Source organism: Heloderma suspectum, chromosome 7 (assembly GCF_057233095.1).
Source record: "Heloderma suspectum isolate Gila_16-S chromosome 7, 16-S_ref, whole genome shotgun sequence".
Classification (NCBI taxonomy): Eukaryota; Metazoa; Chordata; class Lepidosauria; order Squamata; family Helodermatidae; genus Heloderma; species Heloderma suspectum.
Genome location: NC_139464.1, coordinates 106,380,581 through 106,396,753, shown reverse-complemented (window position 1 = coordinate 106,396,753; position 16,173 = coordinate 106,380,581). Strand labels below are relative to the sequence as shown.

Sequence of the window (16,173 nt, the reverse complement as noted above, 5' to 3'; positions counted from 1 at the left end):
TCCGATGCTGTAAAGAACAATATTGTTTAGGAACCTGGAATATCAGATCAATCAATCAAGGTAAGCTGGAGGTGGTCAAACATGAGATGGCAAGATTGAACATCGACATCTTGGGAATCAGCGAACTAAAATGGACAGGCATGGGCGAATTTAATTCAGGTGACCATCATATCTACTATTGTGGGCAAAAATCCCTTAGAAGAAATGGAGTAGCACTCATAGTCAACAAAAGGGTGGGAAAAGCAGTACTGGGGTACAATCTTAAAAATGATAGAATGATCTCAGTACGAATCCAAGGCAAACCATTCAACATCACAGTAATTCAAGTCTATGCCCCAACCACTGAGGCCGAAGAAGCTGAGGTTGATCGGTTCTATGAAGACCTACACCTTCTAGAACTAACACCAAAAAAAGATGTCCTCTTCATCATAGGGGATTGGAATGCTAAAGTAGGAAGTCAAGAAATCACCGGGATAACAGGCAGGCATGGCCTTGGTGTACAAAATGAAGCAGGACAAAAGCTAATAGAGTTTTGCCAAGAGAACATGCTGATCATAGCAAACACTTTTTTCCAACAGCACAAGAGGCGACTCTACACATGGACATCACCAGATGGTCAATATCGAAATCAGATTGATTATGTCCTTTGCAGTTAAAAGATGGAGAAGCTCTATACAGTCAGTAAAAACAAGACCTGGAGCTGACTGTGGCTCAGATCATGAGCTGCTTCTTGCAAAATTTCGGCTTAAATTGAAGAACGTCGGGAAAACCACTAAACCGTTCAGGTATGACCTAAATCATATCCCTGATGAATATACAGTGGAGGTGAGGAATAGATTTCAGGGATTAGACCTGATAGACAGAGTGCCTGAGGAACTATGAACAGAGGTCCGTAACATTGTTCAGGAGGCAGCAACGAAATCCATCCCAAAGAAAAAGAAATGCAAGAAAGCCAAGTGGCTGTCTGATGAGGCTTTACAAGTAGCTCACGAAAGAAGGAAAGCGAAAAGCAAGGGAGAAAGGGGAAGATATACCCAACTGAACGCAGAGTTCCAGAGAATAGCAAGGAGAGACAAGAAGGCCTTCTTAAATGAACAATGCCAAGAAATCGAGGAAAACAACAGAATGGGAAAGACTAGAGATCTCTTCAAGAAAATTGGAGATCTCAAGGGAACGTTTTGTGCAAAGACGGGCATGATAAAGGACAAAGAAGGCAGGGACCTAACAGAAGCAGATGAGATTAAGAAGAGGTGGCAAGAATACACAGAAGAACTATACAGGAAAGATCTGAATGTCCCTGATAGCCATGAGAGTGCGGTCACTGAACTTGAGCCGGACATCCTAGAGAGTGAAGTCAAGTGGGCCTTAGGAAGCATTACTAACAACAAAGCTAGCGGAGATGACAGTATTCCAGCCGAGCTATTTAAAATCCTAAAAGATGATGCTGTTAAAGTGCTGCATTCAATATGCCAACAAATCTGGAACACTCAACAGTGGCCACAAGACTGGAAAAGGTCAGTTTACATTCCAATTCCAAAGAAGGGCAACGCCAAAGAGTGTTCAAACTACCGCACCATTGCGCTCATTTCACATGCCAGCAAGGTGATGCTCAAAATCCTACAAGCTAGGCTTCAGCAGTATGCGAACCGAGAACTACCGGAAGTACAAGCTGGGTTTCGAAGAGGCAGAGGAACTAGAGATCAAATCGCCAACATTCGCTGCATCATGGAGAAAGCAAGAGAATTCCAGAAAAACGTCTATTTCTGCTTCATTGACTACGCTAAAGCCTTTGATTGTGTGGATCACAACAAACTGTGGCAAATTCTTAAAGTGATGGGAGTACCAGACCACCTTACCTGTCTCCTGAGAAACCTGTACGAGGGTCAAGAAGCAACAGTAAGAACCAGACATGGAACAACCGATTGGTTCAAAATTGGGAAAGGAGTACGACAAGGCTGCATATTGTCACCCTGCTTATTTAACTTATATGCAGAGTACATCATGAGAAATGCCGGGTTGGATGAATCAGAGGTCGGAATTAAGATTGCTGGGAGAATTATCAACAACCTCCGATATGCAGACGATACCACCCTAATGGCAGAAAGCGTAGAGGATCTCAAGAGCCTCTTGTTGAGGGTGAAAGAGGAGAGTGCAAAAGCTGGTTTGAAACTCAACATTAAAAAAACGAAGATCATGGCATCTGGCCCCATCACTTCCTGGCATATAGAAGGGGAAGAAATGGAAGCAGTGACAGATTTTACTTTCTTGGGCTCCAAGATCACCGCAGATGGTGACTGTAGCCATGAAATTAAAAGACGCTTGCTCCTTGGGAGGAAAGCTATGGCCAACCTAGACAGCATAGTAAGAAGCAGAGACATCACCTTGCCGACAAAGGTCCGTCTAATCAAAGCTATGGTTTTCCCAGTAGTAATGTATGGCTGTGAGAGCTGGACTATAAGGAAGGCTGAGCGCCGAAGAATTGATGCTTTCGAACTGTGGTGCTGGAGAAGACTCTTACGAGTCCCCTGGACTGCAAGGAGGTCAAATCAGTCCATCCTAAAGGAAATCAACCCTGAGTGCTCATTGGAAGGACAGATAATGAAGCTGAAGCTCCAATATTTTGGCCACCTAATGCGAAGAGAAAACTCCCTGGAAAAGACCCTGATGCTGGGAAAGACTGAAGGCAAAAGGAGAAGGGGACGGCAGAGGATGAGATGACTAGATAGCATCACGGATGCAATGAATATGAACTTGAGCACGCTCCGGGAGAGAGCGCAGGACAGGAAGGCCTGGCGTGCTATGGTCCATGGGGTCACGAAGAGTCGGACACGACTGAACGACTGAACAACAACAACATATTTAAATATATATATATTCATATACATACACACATCTGAAAAACAGCAATAAACTATGCGTACTTATTATGTAGGAGAAATTACTTTTTAATTCTTTTATAATTAATTTTAGAATATCAGAAACTCCTTACACTGAATCCTACAAATCATTTTTAAGATGCCAAGCTGCAAAGAGTGGCTTGCTCATTCTAGCAAATAGGCAAAAGACAGAAAAAGTTAATTAATCATAGAATAGTTAAGACTAAGTTCCAGTGAAATGAACAGATATATGCACAGTTATAGTATTAAGGCTGTAATTCTATGGTCTTACTAGATTAAGCCCTACTAGGAAGGAAGTCCCATTGAAATTACTGTCTTCTAATTAAATATTCTTATGACTGAGCTACAAGTACCACTGATTTCAATGGGGCTTAATCACAGCTAATGTTTGCTGTACTATGCCCAAAGAGGTATCTATGTTTGATGAGGGGAACAGGACTGCAACTCCAAGATAAATTCTTTAAAAGTTCCTAACTGCTAAATATCACAAACAAGCAACATATTGCAGTATGGTACCTTTGAGCTATTTTGATGAGAGCGCTGTCAGTGATATAGGAACAATTGGCCAAGTTTAGTTCTCTTATTCTTGAGCCTGAAGAACCATCAACAAATGATTTTATTCCTCCATCACTGATTCTAAAACATGAATAGAAAATAATTACTCTTATATTGTTAATAATCCTAATAATACATTCTCATAATAACAAGTACATGAATGTCAGACCATCAACTGACCATGAAAACTAGCATAGTAGCATCTACTTTAGAAATGGATATTTAGATATAGACTGAACTATGTAGTAGTCTATATCTAAACATCCATTTCTCAAGTAGATACTACCATGCTAGTTTTCATAGGTCTTTTCATGAAGGTTTTCAGATCTACAAACTAAAACTGCATGTTTTCCACCTTGTAACTAGATTACAAAGAGCCTGATATAACCATGTTTGTTGAGAAGTAAGAACCTTTAATTTTAATGGGACTTACTTCTCAGGAATCGTGTTTAGGATTATAGCCAAAGGCAGTAGTATTAAATATTAAAAATAAATTGTAACATACCAAACCATTATTGAATGATAGTTTCAAACACTCAAATTCAATCTTGAAATCATTTACAGAACAGTATTCTCACTAACATCAATAGGACTACACATAAATAAGTGGTTCAACAGTTAGGCCTGCATTTACTCATTCAAAGGGCTTTACAGTGGGAAAACTGGGGTGGCCATGTCCACCTCTCCATCCCAATTAGCCCTTTGCAGTATACTCATGGATTACTTAAAAGCCTTAAAGGATTCTATTATGTGCTGAATGTTTAGTGTGTGAAGTGGAGACAGTTCTCAACATCAGAACACTGGGGAGGGCAGGGGGTTGTATTAGCTCAAACATGAGCCCATTCTTATACGCTGTGCAATAAATTATACAAATCAGCTCTTAGAAAAGTAATAAAGAGTTTAACAGAGATTTTACATATGTGCTAACAATGGGATAGTTCATACAAAAATGGCAGATCCCATGGGATCACTTCTGGGAATGCAAAGAACCAGTGCTCAGTCCATGACATGGTTGAGATTGCATGGAGAGGTGCTTCCATGCTGGTAGTGTATGTGCAGCTGCCTCAATTGTTCTAATTGTGGTGGCATGAAAAAAATGAGTTACCTATGAGATACACTAAGTACATGGATGTGCTGGGCCAGATCTACATGGCAACGAATATGAAGCACATTCATGTTTAATGTGGATATTCATGAAATCAGCTTTGGTCTATCAGGAGCACACAAAGCAAAAAATGTGGCATAAACACAACCTTAAAACCCATTTTACACAGGTCAAACTGCACTTTAATCTGCTTTAGTTTGCAGTTGGATGGGCGGCATCCCACTAGTAGAAGTGAACGTTATCAACCCCATAGATTCTGCTCAGCCAATGAGAGACGCCTGCTCCCTGCCTCTCTCCATGTTCCACTGCTCAGAAAAGTTTAATGGAAGAGATTAGTAACATCAGACAGTTTACCGTACACCTCTCCCCCTCACATCCACCAACTGTGAACCAGCAATATTGAAGCCCAGGGACAGACCAATGGGCGGGCAGAGAGGAGGCGCCTAGGTCCTGCACAAAGGAAAATGGGCTGGAATTGCCTCCTTCTGCTAGCAGCCTGGAGTCAGCAGTGGAGGCTACTGATGCCACTGCCTCCACTTCCCCAACTGGAACTAAGCCTCCTCCTCCCCACAAACATGCAGCACAATCACACACACAGGGGACTATTCTGAAGGGGAGACATGAATGAATCAGAGGCTGCTATTTGTTAATGGAATAACAAATAATTTGTAATTTGTAACAAATTACAAATTACTCTGAAGAGCAGACCCAGCATGATTCCGTGATTGGGTTAGGCATGTTCCCAGCCCTGTCCATGCTCCCTTGCTGTGCTGGCTGCCCTTTCTCCTCCCACCTCTGTGTATTCTTTAGTTGCAGGTGTGTTGAGGAACTGTGAAATAGTGGCTGGCCGCCCTTTCTCCTTCTGCTCTGTGTATTCTTTATTGTGCACTACATATAAACTGGCTACTCCACTATTGTGAATGAAGCAGGGCTACTGATACTATGAATGGGGAAAGGAGGCTATTTATTGTGAAAGCAGCCCTACTGCAGATGGGGAAAAGGAGGGCAGGGCGGGGGGAAGCATTCCCACCCTGTGACCACCTCACTGCCAGATCACAGCCACATCACAGAGGTATGCCCAGGATTTTATGCATGCCATACTGCAGGGGAAGTGCCTGGGAGCTGCTTTAAGTAAAAAAATATGGAGTAAAAGGACTTTCAGTAAATGTGGCTTTTCAAGAGGGATGCAGCTGGTTGGCTGCAGATTGGCCATGATGTCATGTGTCCCTAAAGACTTTTAAGCCACAGCAGTATCAGAGGAAACCTCCCATGTAGATGGGCCCCTGGCTGATACTAAAAAGTAACTCTATTGTGATCCTGGCCAGGCAAATTAACCCAAACTCTCTATAGGTTATGTTATGCGAAAATGTATCAATCCTCCTTTAACCATGTTAGTTGTAGACTCACAGGTATATATAAGAGATTGCATTGTCAATTGGCTGACAGGCTAGAAAATCCAACCTGAAACATAGGGTGATATCCAGTTAGGTCTTTCTGCTGATGGAACTGCTTCCTTCAGCAGAACAGGGAGGGTGTCAACTTGAGTGATGCAGGAGGCTGCAGGGGGGAGGAGAGGAGCAGCAAGTCTAAACATGTCAGCAGACTTCTACCACACGATGTTGGATTTCAGCCATAAAAATTAAACAGCTGCTTTGTATGTACATTGGCACCATCATGATAATTTTTATCGTCATTATGGCCCAAATACAGCAACACACTTCCTTAATCTCACAGAATGCTCATATTCCAAAAATTATAGAGAAAAGTTTTTTTGTTGGGGAGTTTAAATGCATTGTAAACCTGTTGAATATCACCTGTCAAAATGTATTCACTATGCAACAGCAAAATCCTAAGTTAGTCAAGCAGGGCAAGTACAACCTGCAATTATACATGCAAACTGAGATATATCATAGTCACTTTTTCAGAATGAAAGGGTGTATCAAACACAGATAAGTTCAAAAAAACATTAGTGTTGTGCATAAATGGTATGGCCTCCATTTCATGTCTCTTATGCCTCTGCCATGTTCCATCTCAATCTATCTTTTATCCACTTTGAAGAGTTGCTACACTGCACCTGCTGAAAGAAGATGTTGCTAGGACTATCGTGTTAATCCCCTTTTTTGCTCATTATGCTGGATAGGCTAGCAACTTGCAATGTTACAGAGTCTTTTTGCCTATAGCGTGTGCTTATTTTCAGGCACAACGGCTCATAGATTTGGGCTGGAAGAATATCTTTTTTGTTTTAGTGGCTACACGAAAGACTTTAATGCTTTAATATTTAATTTGGACATCTGAATATAACAATACCTCATGCAATCTGATAGATTTAGGACAATAATATCACCCAGTGGTGCAATTAGCTTGAGACCCACATCTGTTATCTTCTGACAGTCAGGCACACCAATACGTTTCATACTGGGCCAGAATTTGTTCATCAGTTTGAAACTTAGGTCAGTAATCCGATTACTTCCTGTTGAAACACAACATTAATGAGGTCACATTAGCAAAGAATTCAATACCTGTTTCAATGGCTAAACAATATCAGCTGGACACTTCTACTGAAATCAACACCATGCTAAAAACAATACATATGACTGATTTTGCAGGAAATACTACACCACCAAATACTACTACATAATGCGGCAGGAAATTATTCTTATACCACTAACCTTCTATCTTCATTTTAACAAGTTTACATTGAGCAAGTGCTTTTAAACCTGTGTCAGAAACATGTGGAGACTCGTTGAATTCAACAGACACAATCTGTTTGCACTTTTCAGCTAAGGCCTTTCAGAGAAAAGAAAAGAAATGATTAAATAAAATGTTTATTTGTTTTGAGTTTTGCAGAAAAACTAGACCTTAAAAATGCTGTATTTTCTATCCATCTCATCCATTTGAAAAGGCAACGATGACATCAAAGATCCACATGAACGAAAGGTAAAGGTAAAGGTGTCCCCAACCAGTCGTGTCCGACTCTAGGGTGCGGTGCTCATCCCTGTTTCTAAGCCGAAGAGCCTGCACTGTCCGAAGACGCTTCCGTGGTCATGTGGCCAGCATGACTGAACACCGAGGTGCACGGAACGCTGTTACCTTTCCCGCCGAGGTGGTACCTATTTATCTACTTGCAATTTCTTGCTTTCAAACTGCTAGGTTGGCAGGAGCTGGGACTGAAAACGGGAGCTCACTCCGTCACGCGGCACTCGGGTCTCGCTTGAACTGCTTTCCTGCCGACCTTCCGGTCTGCAGTTCAGCATCTTAACCACTAAGCCACCGCAGCCCTCCACATGAACTACTATATTGTTATTTTCCAGAGGGCAGCTGTATTAGTCTGTTGCAGTAAAAACAACAAAGAGTCTTTTGGTGCCTTTTATTAGTCATTAATTTATAATGTTTATATTGTTATTAGTAGCTAGTGTTAGGCTTTTGCAGCAAAAACAAATAAACACAAAAATCACTTTGAGAACCTCAGTAAATGTTTAACAAACGTGACACATATACTGGCTTTTTGTTTATGCAGTATTACTGAATGCTTAGTGATCTGGGACAAAATGCATAGGACTGGAATGTAAATCTGTAGTCTTTGTGAAGAATGCCAGTGAAAGTGAGACTTACTTCTATGTAAATATGTACAGTATTGGACTCTTAGCTGTGACTGACATTTGCAGGGTTATGCCCATCCAACATATTAGCATCATCTCACATCTGTTTGAAAATATGTTGAATGTCAAGTATCTTGCTATCCAAATTAATTCAGAAAACAAGTAAAGGAATAGTTTAATGCCTAGGAGACCCTGTGTGAACTGAAAGTATTGTTGCTCTACAGTCATTTACAGCAGGGTGAGCAGAAGGTAGATGTTTTGAACTTCAGATGTTTGGACTTCAAGATGTTTTGGACTTCAACTTCCAGCATCCCTGGCCATTGGCAATGCTGTCAAGGCCTTCTGAAAGTTGAAGTTCAAAGCATCTGGAGTTCTACCTTCTTGGCCACACCTGATTTACAGAATGTAGAAGATGAGGAGGAGGGGTCGGAGAGCCTTATCCTTTTACTTCATGCATAACACCCAAGAAAGAAGCAGCAGTGCAGCCTCCTCTCTCCTTAGGCACCCTGTGAAAAAAAACACAGTAATTTCTATAGAGAACTTCTTTTCATCTCCTCCTGCAGCCAGATGAAGCAGGAGTGGGGAAGTAAATTGATAAGAAACTATACCTTCTCTTGTGACATCCCCTGCCTGGAAAAGAAGGAAAAATGGTGCACCTTCTACTCTTTCAGTGGTAAAATTGGACCCTGTCCCACATGTACATCACAGAGCATTCTAGTGGTGGGAGGAAAACCCTGATTCTTTGCTGTTTCATTCCTTCCCAGATTGTGGGTGCATCTGTGGGACTGCCTCTGTTTAAAAATGATGACTAAAAGAAAACACTAACAAATTTTAGAAGGGAATAGTCATCACAAAGTAGAAGACCTAAGATACAAGGCTAATCTAGAAAATTATTTGTAATGTCTGATGCATTTATAGACCAGAAAAGAACATTTTGGGGAAAAGAGAAGCATAAAAGAAAATTCTTATTCCACCAGTGAAGAGTCTTTATGGCATGTAACACATATATCTAGATCTAGATCTATACATTTATATTTTGAAAACCAAAATAGAACTAATTTTCTTCTAGAATACTTCTAGCTAGCCTGATGAAGTTTTGCTGTACAATACCATAGTTCAATTTATGTGAAATCAGCAGAAGATATTTTCTGTGGAACAAATTTCTTACATACAAAAGCAGTCTTGTAAAGAAATCCACAAATGCTACTAGCCTGCAAAAAAATGTACTGGCGTGATAGGAGCTGACAAAACAGGGAGAGAGAGCTCTGTCCCTCTTGCAGCAGCCTGCTACATTTCTATGCTGAGTGTAGAGAAGGGACAGAGGGCTCTGTCTCTGCTCTGCCAGCCCACTCACTTGCCTGCATGGAATTCCTTCTCACCTATGGCTACCAAATTGTTGCTTGAATACAAGGCTGTACAATAGTTTAGGGTCAATTTCTTACTTGAATACATCTGTCCGTCAGAGTGGGCATTTCATTAATTGTCAAGTGTTGGATACCACTGCAGCTGTTAGCGATATTCCTGAAGCCTTCTACTGAGATCTGATTTTTAAAAACAAAACACTTTTGTAGAAAATTAAGCATAAACAATGCAGATTGCATACTGCGAATAGTTATTAACAGCTCCATTGTGAATTATAAAATACATTAATTTCATACTATTAAAATAAAATATGACTTTTAAGCTTTAAGTCAAATATACTACAAATAAATAATCTGAGACAAAAGAAGATTGACACTTCAGAAGCAGCATTTGGGTATCATCTCCCTTTCCCACTCTCTTTCTCTCAGTATATTTTAGAGACATGTATGGGTCGGAAATGTTTGCGAATCTAGAATCTGCCACTTTCAAGAAGACAGTTGCCTCACAGAATATATTCCTGAAAATGGCCAATTCTAGATTCACAAATATTTCCCACCTGTACATAAAAATAGGAGAGGTGTACCTGCTAGACATGTTTTCCATTAATATATTACTTTTGGACAATTAATCCTATGTACAGCGATGCCTTTACGAATGCATACTTTTTCTGGTTAAGAAGCCAAGAAAATAATAAAGCTTAAGGGTTAAATGAAACATACATTAAATAAATAGCTGCTGCAGAGAATATACTATTATGTTCTCCACTGAGAAATGGTTCAGATATAATACCAAACTATGGTTTAGCATAACATGAACAGACCTCAGGCTTGTACAGCCCCTTCTCTATTTCTCCTCATACCCTCTCTTTCTACCAATTTCATGGCAAATTGGGAGGCCATAGATTGCTATTACATCCAAACCAGGTAATCCATGGTTCATACAAATCATAGTTGCCTGAAATTGAAATCTGAATTGAAAATGAGAGTTTGACTGTTTGGGATATAAAGGCAAACCATGGTTTATGGTGAAACTGGACATCAGGGAGGGTGTGAAGGGAGGAGACTCACTTGTGAATGTTAGAACCAAGCCTAAGTTTCAATAGCTTCTGGACAAAGCATGACTGGAAATTATGACATGCTGGGACTCCCATTGTGTTGGCAGCACCAAGCTTGTTCGGTGTGCTCGCAAAATTTAATATGAGTACAGTGTTCTTGTTCATATAATTGAATAGTGCACTGCATGATAAGAGGGCTTAACAGATGTTGACGTACACAGCACAAGGAGCAAAATCCTATGCAAGTTTACTCAGAAGTAAATCCCACCATGTTCAGTGGGGCTTACTCCTTAGCAAATGTGTTTAAGACTGCAGCCTTAGTATCACTACTACTGGGAGGGAAACTGCAGTAAAGACTGGATAGGCCCAGTATAAACGTTTTTTAAAAAAATCTATAAACATTGAAATAAAACTATTTTAAACTTCTCAGTAAAAAATAAAGTTTCTGGTATAAGAGCAAGCTAAAACTGCAAATAGCAGCTCTAGTGCATTTCACTCAGTATATTCAAAAACAATTATAACAAAGCAGCCAATAAACTACTGTCCAGAATTTGTTTTAGAGAAAAAAAGAGAAAAGAATAAGTAGTAGTAATTTTGGAATGACAAATATAAGGCACAGAATGTAAAGTTATTTAAGACACGACACTGCCTCATTTTCAAATGAAATATAGCATATATATATATATATATATATAAACAAATATTTTACAGTAATCTTTGTCTGTAGCTCCTGTCTTCTAGTATTCTCGTTAATGAATGCAAAGCCATTCACAGAGTGACTCATTGAGTAAGCAGTGGTGTCCTGCTCCATTTTCCTCCATCATACGTAAGGATTTCTGTATTTCTTTCCCTTGACTATTTAACAGTCATTTTGCTCTGTTTGGCCATGGCTAATTTATTTTCCAGTGGGTACATGGCTGTATTTATATTCCTGTCAATTGGGGTAGGGGGGAGTCAATATTAATTTTTTATGCTGGAAAACAAATTGGTGAGCACTTACCACTTCTAATTTTTTTAATAAAATATAATTTAAAATATGTTCTTACAGGGTAATTATTCATTAACTTTTGGTTTTTAAATTGAAATTATGGCCCTCAGTGCAGCCTGAGGGATCATCCATCATCACAAAATGTATGGCTATAGTCTACCATGCTTGTACAAACATGTGTGAGCTTTTTATTATTTTAAAAATATTATTGGTATGTTACTGCGTCTGTACTTCCTGGAGGTCTAGGCTTCTACTTGTCTTGGATTAGGTCAAGCATCGGTACAGTACTAATGGAGAAATATGTTTTTAAGAGGCTAGAAAGCCTCTTAGTTCCTATAAAGAATCGGCAAATCAGTTTTTAAGCAGATATAAAATCATTACATTACAAAAAAATACTAATAACATTATAAATGATGTATACTATAGTTGTTCCATAAAACACCAGGCAGAGGCAGAGATTCACCTTTGAAGGTCTGTGTAAATACCTAAGAACGCTCCTTCTCTATCCGAAACAGTTTATAGTTAAACATGTAAGTACCACCATTTTGTTTTAGTTCATTACCTGTGTAAAATTTCTAATGTTTTTCATACTTATGCGCCATTTTAAACACTGAGGTTAAAAAAAAACTTTACATGTCTTAGATGGGGAATATTACACATCTGAAAAGGCTTACATTAATTTCCTGAGGGCACATGGCTGGCTGGGGCATGCTGAGAGTTGTAGGACATTTTCTGTCTAAACATAGGATTGTGCCCTTAGGTTTGATAGCACCACATACACATTAAAAAGCACACTTCCCAGTCATGGGTGGAGGTTGCTCTGCAGGTGCACAATAAGAAGTAGGCTCCTCCTAGTTATGCCACTTTTGCTTAACTTCAGCTTATTGGAAGAGGGCACATACTGATTTTCCTTTCCACTCAAGTAAGCACAGGGTTAGGCTTTGGAAAAGCAGATCAGAGTGAACTCTTCATTTGTCTCTTTGACCGCAGAGCAGTCTAGTAGAACTATGCATAAAGGACAGTGATGTAGGCCATTTAAGCCATATAAAACAGGATGCTGACCTTACTCTCTCAATACCTCAAACAGAACTATCTGCAAACTGAATTTTCACCACCAGCAATTTCTCTGTGATACGTAGCAAGTTAGTATCTAGCTTATTCTGAGCTTGCATAATGGAACAGCATGCAAGTGTTCGGGAAAGCATATAGCTCTGCTTTGAGAACCTTGGGATTCTGCTGTCACAAGGAATAGCAAAAGAATGCTAGCTGAAATGTAATTTCTCATTAAACTCAAGAGGTTCCTTAATACTGCCATTGGGATATCATCGATTTATGCAACATCTGTTATACATGGGAGTTTCTCAAAGTGGAAGTTCCTCATTTTCTGCCTAATGTTTATGATTTCTGAATTTGATTAATATCTTATGGAACTCACTTTTGCAAGGAAGGAAGTTTCCTGAGGGGTAACTGACTGTTAAGTGATACTGCTGTCACAGAATACTGTAGCAATTTGTTAAAAATGTATATCATATCAGAAGTGAGGTAACAAATTTTCCTAGACTACAGGGAACACTATTCTCTCTGGTTTCCACCATCCAGTTATTCAAGAACCATAAAACAAGCTGTAGTATACCTGCAGGTGTTCACCATATTAATCTCACTGACTGTCTCTTTTCTGTTTCGAATTGTCCTGCATTAAAAAAAAACACCTCCCATATCATCTTTACTTTTTATATTGAATTGACACTGCTTTCAAATTTCTTAATTACATGAATTTACAATTTATGGACTGCTAACAATAAGTTAATCTGCTTTCACAAATAACTTGCCTTAGGTAATGCATTCTCTCTTGGCTCTACTCTCTCTGGGCTGCCTGAGTGATGCAAAATTATTGGAATTTAAGAACCATTGCCAAATTAAGAATTTGTTAAATAGAGATGTACTCCAAACTACATTTTAACTATCTAACATGAGAGGTTTGACAGTTTGGTTATCTCCTACAATAGGATAGTTTGGGGAAAACCCTGACCTCTGTTAATTTCCTGCCTTGTTATTTAAAAGACACATTTGTCCTAATGTTTTACTGGTAACAACCATTCTTTAGTATTGTTTAAGAGTTAGCAATACAGTTATCATATGTTACATATTTCTGTAGCTGCTTTAAAGTAAACAAAATGAGCATAATTGACACTTCTGATTTTTGCTTTCTTTCAACAATAGTTCCCACTGCCATTTCCCAAACTACACTTGAAACTTCACTGTATCTTAACAGCAAGTAGTAGGGGGAAAACATAAGTCCAAAGCCCCACTAGATCTATAGAGCGAATTGGACAGGAATCTGGTTAGTTGGCCTAAGCCTGCTATTCTATCAATAGTTATGAACCTGTACATTTCATTTTGATGGGGCCCATGTGTATATCATTGTATGCATGACTGCAATTTTAAGTATTTCCAAGCTGTACTTTCTAATATATTTTCTTTTTGGACTGAATTAAAATTATCCTGTTAAACATTAAATGAACCACATGTTGGAATTACTGTCACATATAGTAGTTTTGAACAAAGCTTCATTTGTAGATAGGAATAGGCAGAACATATAACCTTACTCCTACTCACATAGGTTTTCTGATGTTTGGACTAGCACTGCTAGAGGAGTCAGTGGCATGGGTCCAAATCGGTTGGGGAAATAGGTGTACAGAGGCATCACTGGGGTATACTGAGCACCCAGAGCCTCCTTGCTAGTCAGGAAGTGCAGGGCAGGCAAAGTTGCTGGCTCAACAGTGCCAGCTGACTGTCTATGGGGCAATCCGGCTCTTTCTTTGAATAGCAACTATATTCTGGAACACAGAAGATAGTATTAAGTATTAAGGTTTTCTCTCCATGATCACATTATTAATTTGACCCCAGTTAAAACAGCAGCCTTATTTTTTCCTTTGCCAGAAAGACATAGAGATTACAGTGTACAAAATTTTAGAACGTTATCAACTGGAGTTTCCATTGAGCTATCTAGTCAATTCCCTGGAAATAGTGTATGATTGTGATTACTCCAGGCCTGGATGGCTTAGAGTTGACATTAAAATTTCCTTGTTGTTGTTGCTGTTCAGTTGTTAAGTCGTGTCCAACTCTTCGTGACCCCATGGAACATAGCACGCCAGGCCTTCCTGTCCTCCGCTCTCTCCCGAAGTGTAAAATTTCCTACATTGCCCCCAATGTAGCATTGCTCCAAGGCATTATGAGAAATGTAAAAGGTGGCTCAAAGCTGCTTAGCATGGACTGCAGTGCTGCTGTCTGCCATTGCTACCAAGGCCCCTCAGCATAGAAGGGGGGCACCAGAAGGTGCTTTGCCAAAGGCTCCCTCAAACCCAAATTATACCCTGGCTCATAAACCCTGGCTCATATAATCACTTATATAAAATATAACCCTGGCTTACATACTTTGTTGATTTGGCCCAACAAAGAGATTCTGGGTTTAATCCCTGGTTGGCTCAATAGTAAGAACAATTTCACTAATCTTTTAATAATGGTGTATAGGTTGTCACCAATATAACCTGATTGCCAGGTAATAATTGGATTGATTAACTTCACTGATTAACTAGTGATTAGATTAATTCGTGAAACTGAAGTTTCACAGACAAACTATCAAGTTGGCGGTTTTGTAGCTGGATAAACTGATTCTTAGGATTAGGGGGAGGGGTTCCCGCCAAAAAACTATGCAGCTTGGAAGTTTCCCGAACGAGTCTCCATGCAGGCGCAGAGCCCATATGTGTGATGCACAGAGACCACGAAGAAGAATGTGTATTCTCTTCTTCTCACCCCGGGTCCTGCTGCAGGCCAATGAAGTTTGTCAGACTATTAAACCATTCCTCACTCCTGAACTGAAATAGGTTCAGCTTTTAACTTAGAAGTTAAGAAAAGTAAAGGGAAATCAATGAATCTGCAAGTGAATCCAGCATGAGAAGAAATCTGGAATGTTGATCATAGGTTAAAACAAGTGGGGGCCACATTAAAAAAATGTTACAGTGTATCCTAGAATGCTCCTGTTCAAGGCTTCAATCAGTCTGGAAGAGGAACTTTATAACGCTATGTGCGATTCACAGGGGGGCAGGAAACTTTCAATAAGATGAAGAGAACACTTTTTTTTAGGGATGTCAGAGAATTCCGCCATGGATCTCGGGGAGGCCGAATGCCAGCGCATTCGGCCCCCCGAAATCGGTGGCAGAATGGTCTGCCCCCCCGCCCCCCCGGGATGGGACTTACCTTGGGCGGATCTTCCTGGTGGCGGCGGCTGCGGCAGCGGCGGCTGTGGCGGCCGGTCTTCCAACCGGCTACCGCCACCTCCATTTCCAGTTAAAAAACAAACAAACGTGATAGGCTACGTAAAGATTTACGTAGCCTATCTCGGCTAGATTTTTAAAAAACACCGTGATAGGCTACATAAATGTTTACGTAGCCTATCACAGCTGATTTAAAAGAAAAAAAAACACGCGTGTACGCAAATGGCGGTGCCCATGGGCGCCACCATTTGCTTTCCTTATTTTGGCATGTCTTAGTCTACGTAAACATTTACGTAGACTAAGACGGCGAAAATAAGGGGAACGCAAATAGTGTAGACG

The 16,173-nt window shown here is 40.0% G+C and overlaps 1 protein-coding gene across 1 annotated transcript in view; it reads right to left on the bottom strand.

Moving 5' to 3' along the window:
• The window catches only part of FBXL13 (F-box and leucine rich repeat protein 13), a 155,730-nt gene that overhangs the window by 35,193 nt on the left and 104,364 nt on the right, over positions 1 to 16,173 (bottom strand). The window contains exons 13-16 of the mRNA XM_084811493.1: positions 9,599 to 9,697; positions 7,227 to 7,344; positions 6,865 to 7,027; positions 3,414 to 3,533 (exon numbers count right to left, since the gene is read on the bottom strand). Coding sequence (XP_084667619.1) covers positions 3,414 to 3,533; positions 6,865 to 7,027; positions 7,227 to 7,344; positions 9,599 to 9,697 — 500 coding nt within the window. The remainder of the gene's footprint in view (positions 1 to 3,413; positions 3,534 to 6,864; positions 7,028 to 7,226; positions 7,345 to 9,598; positions 9,698 to 16,173) is intronic.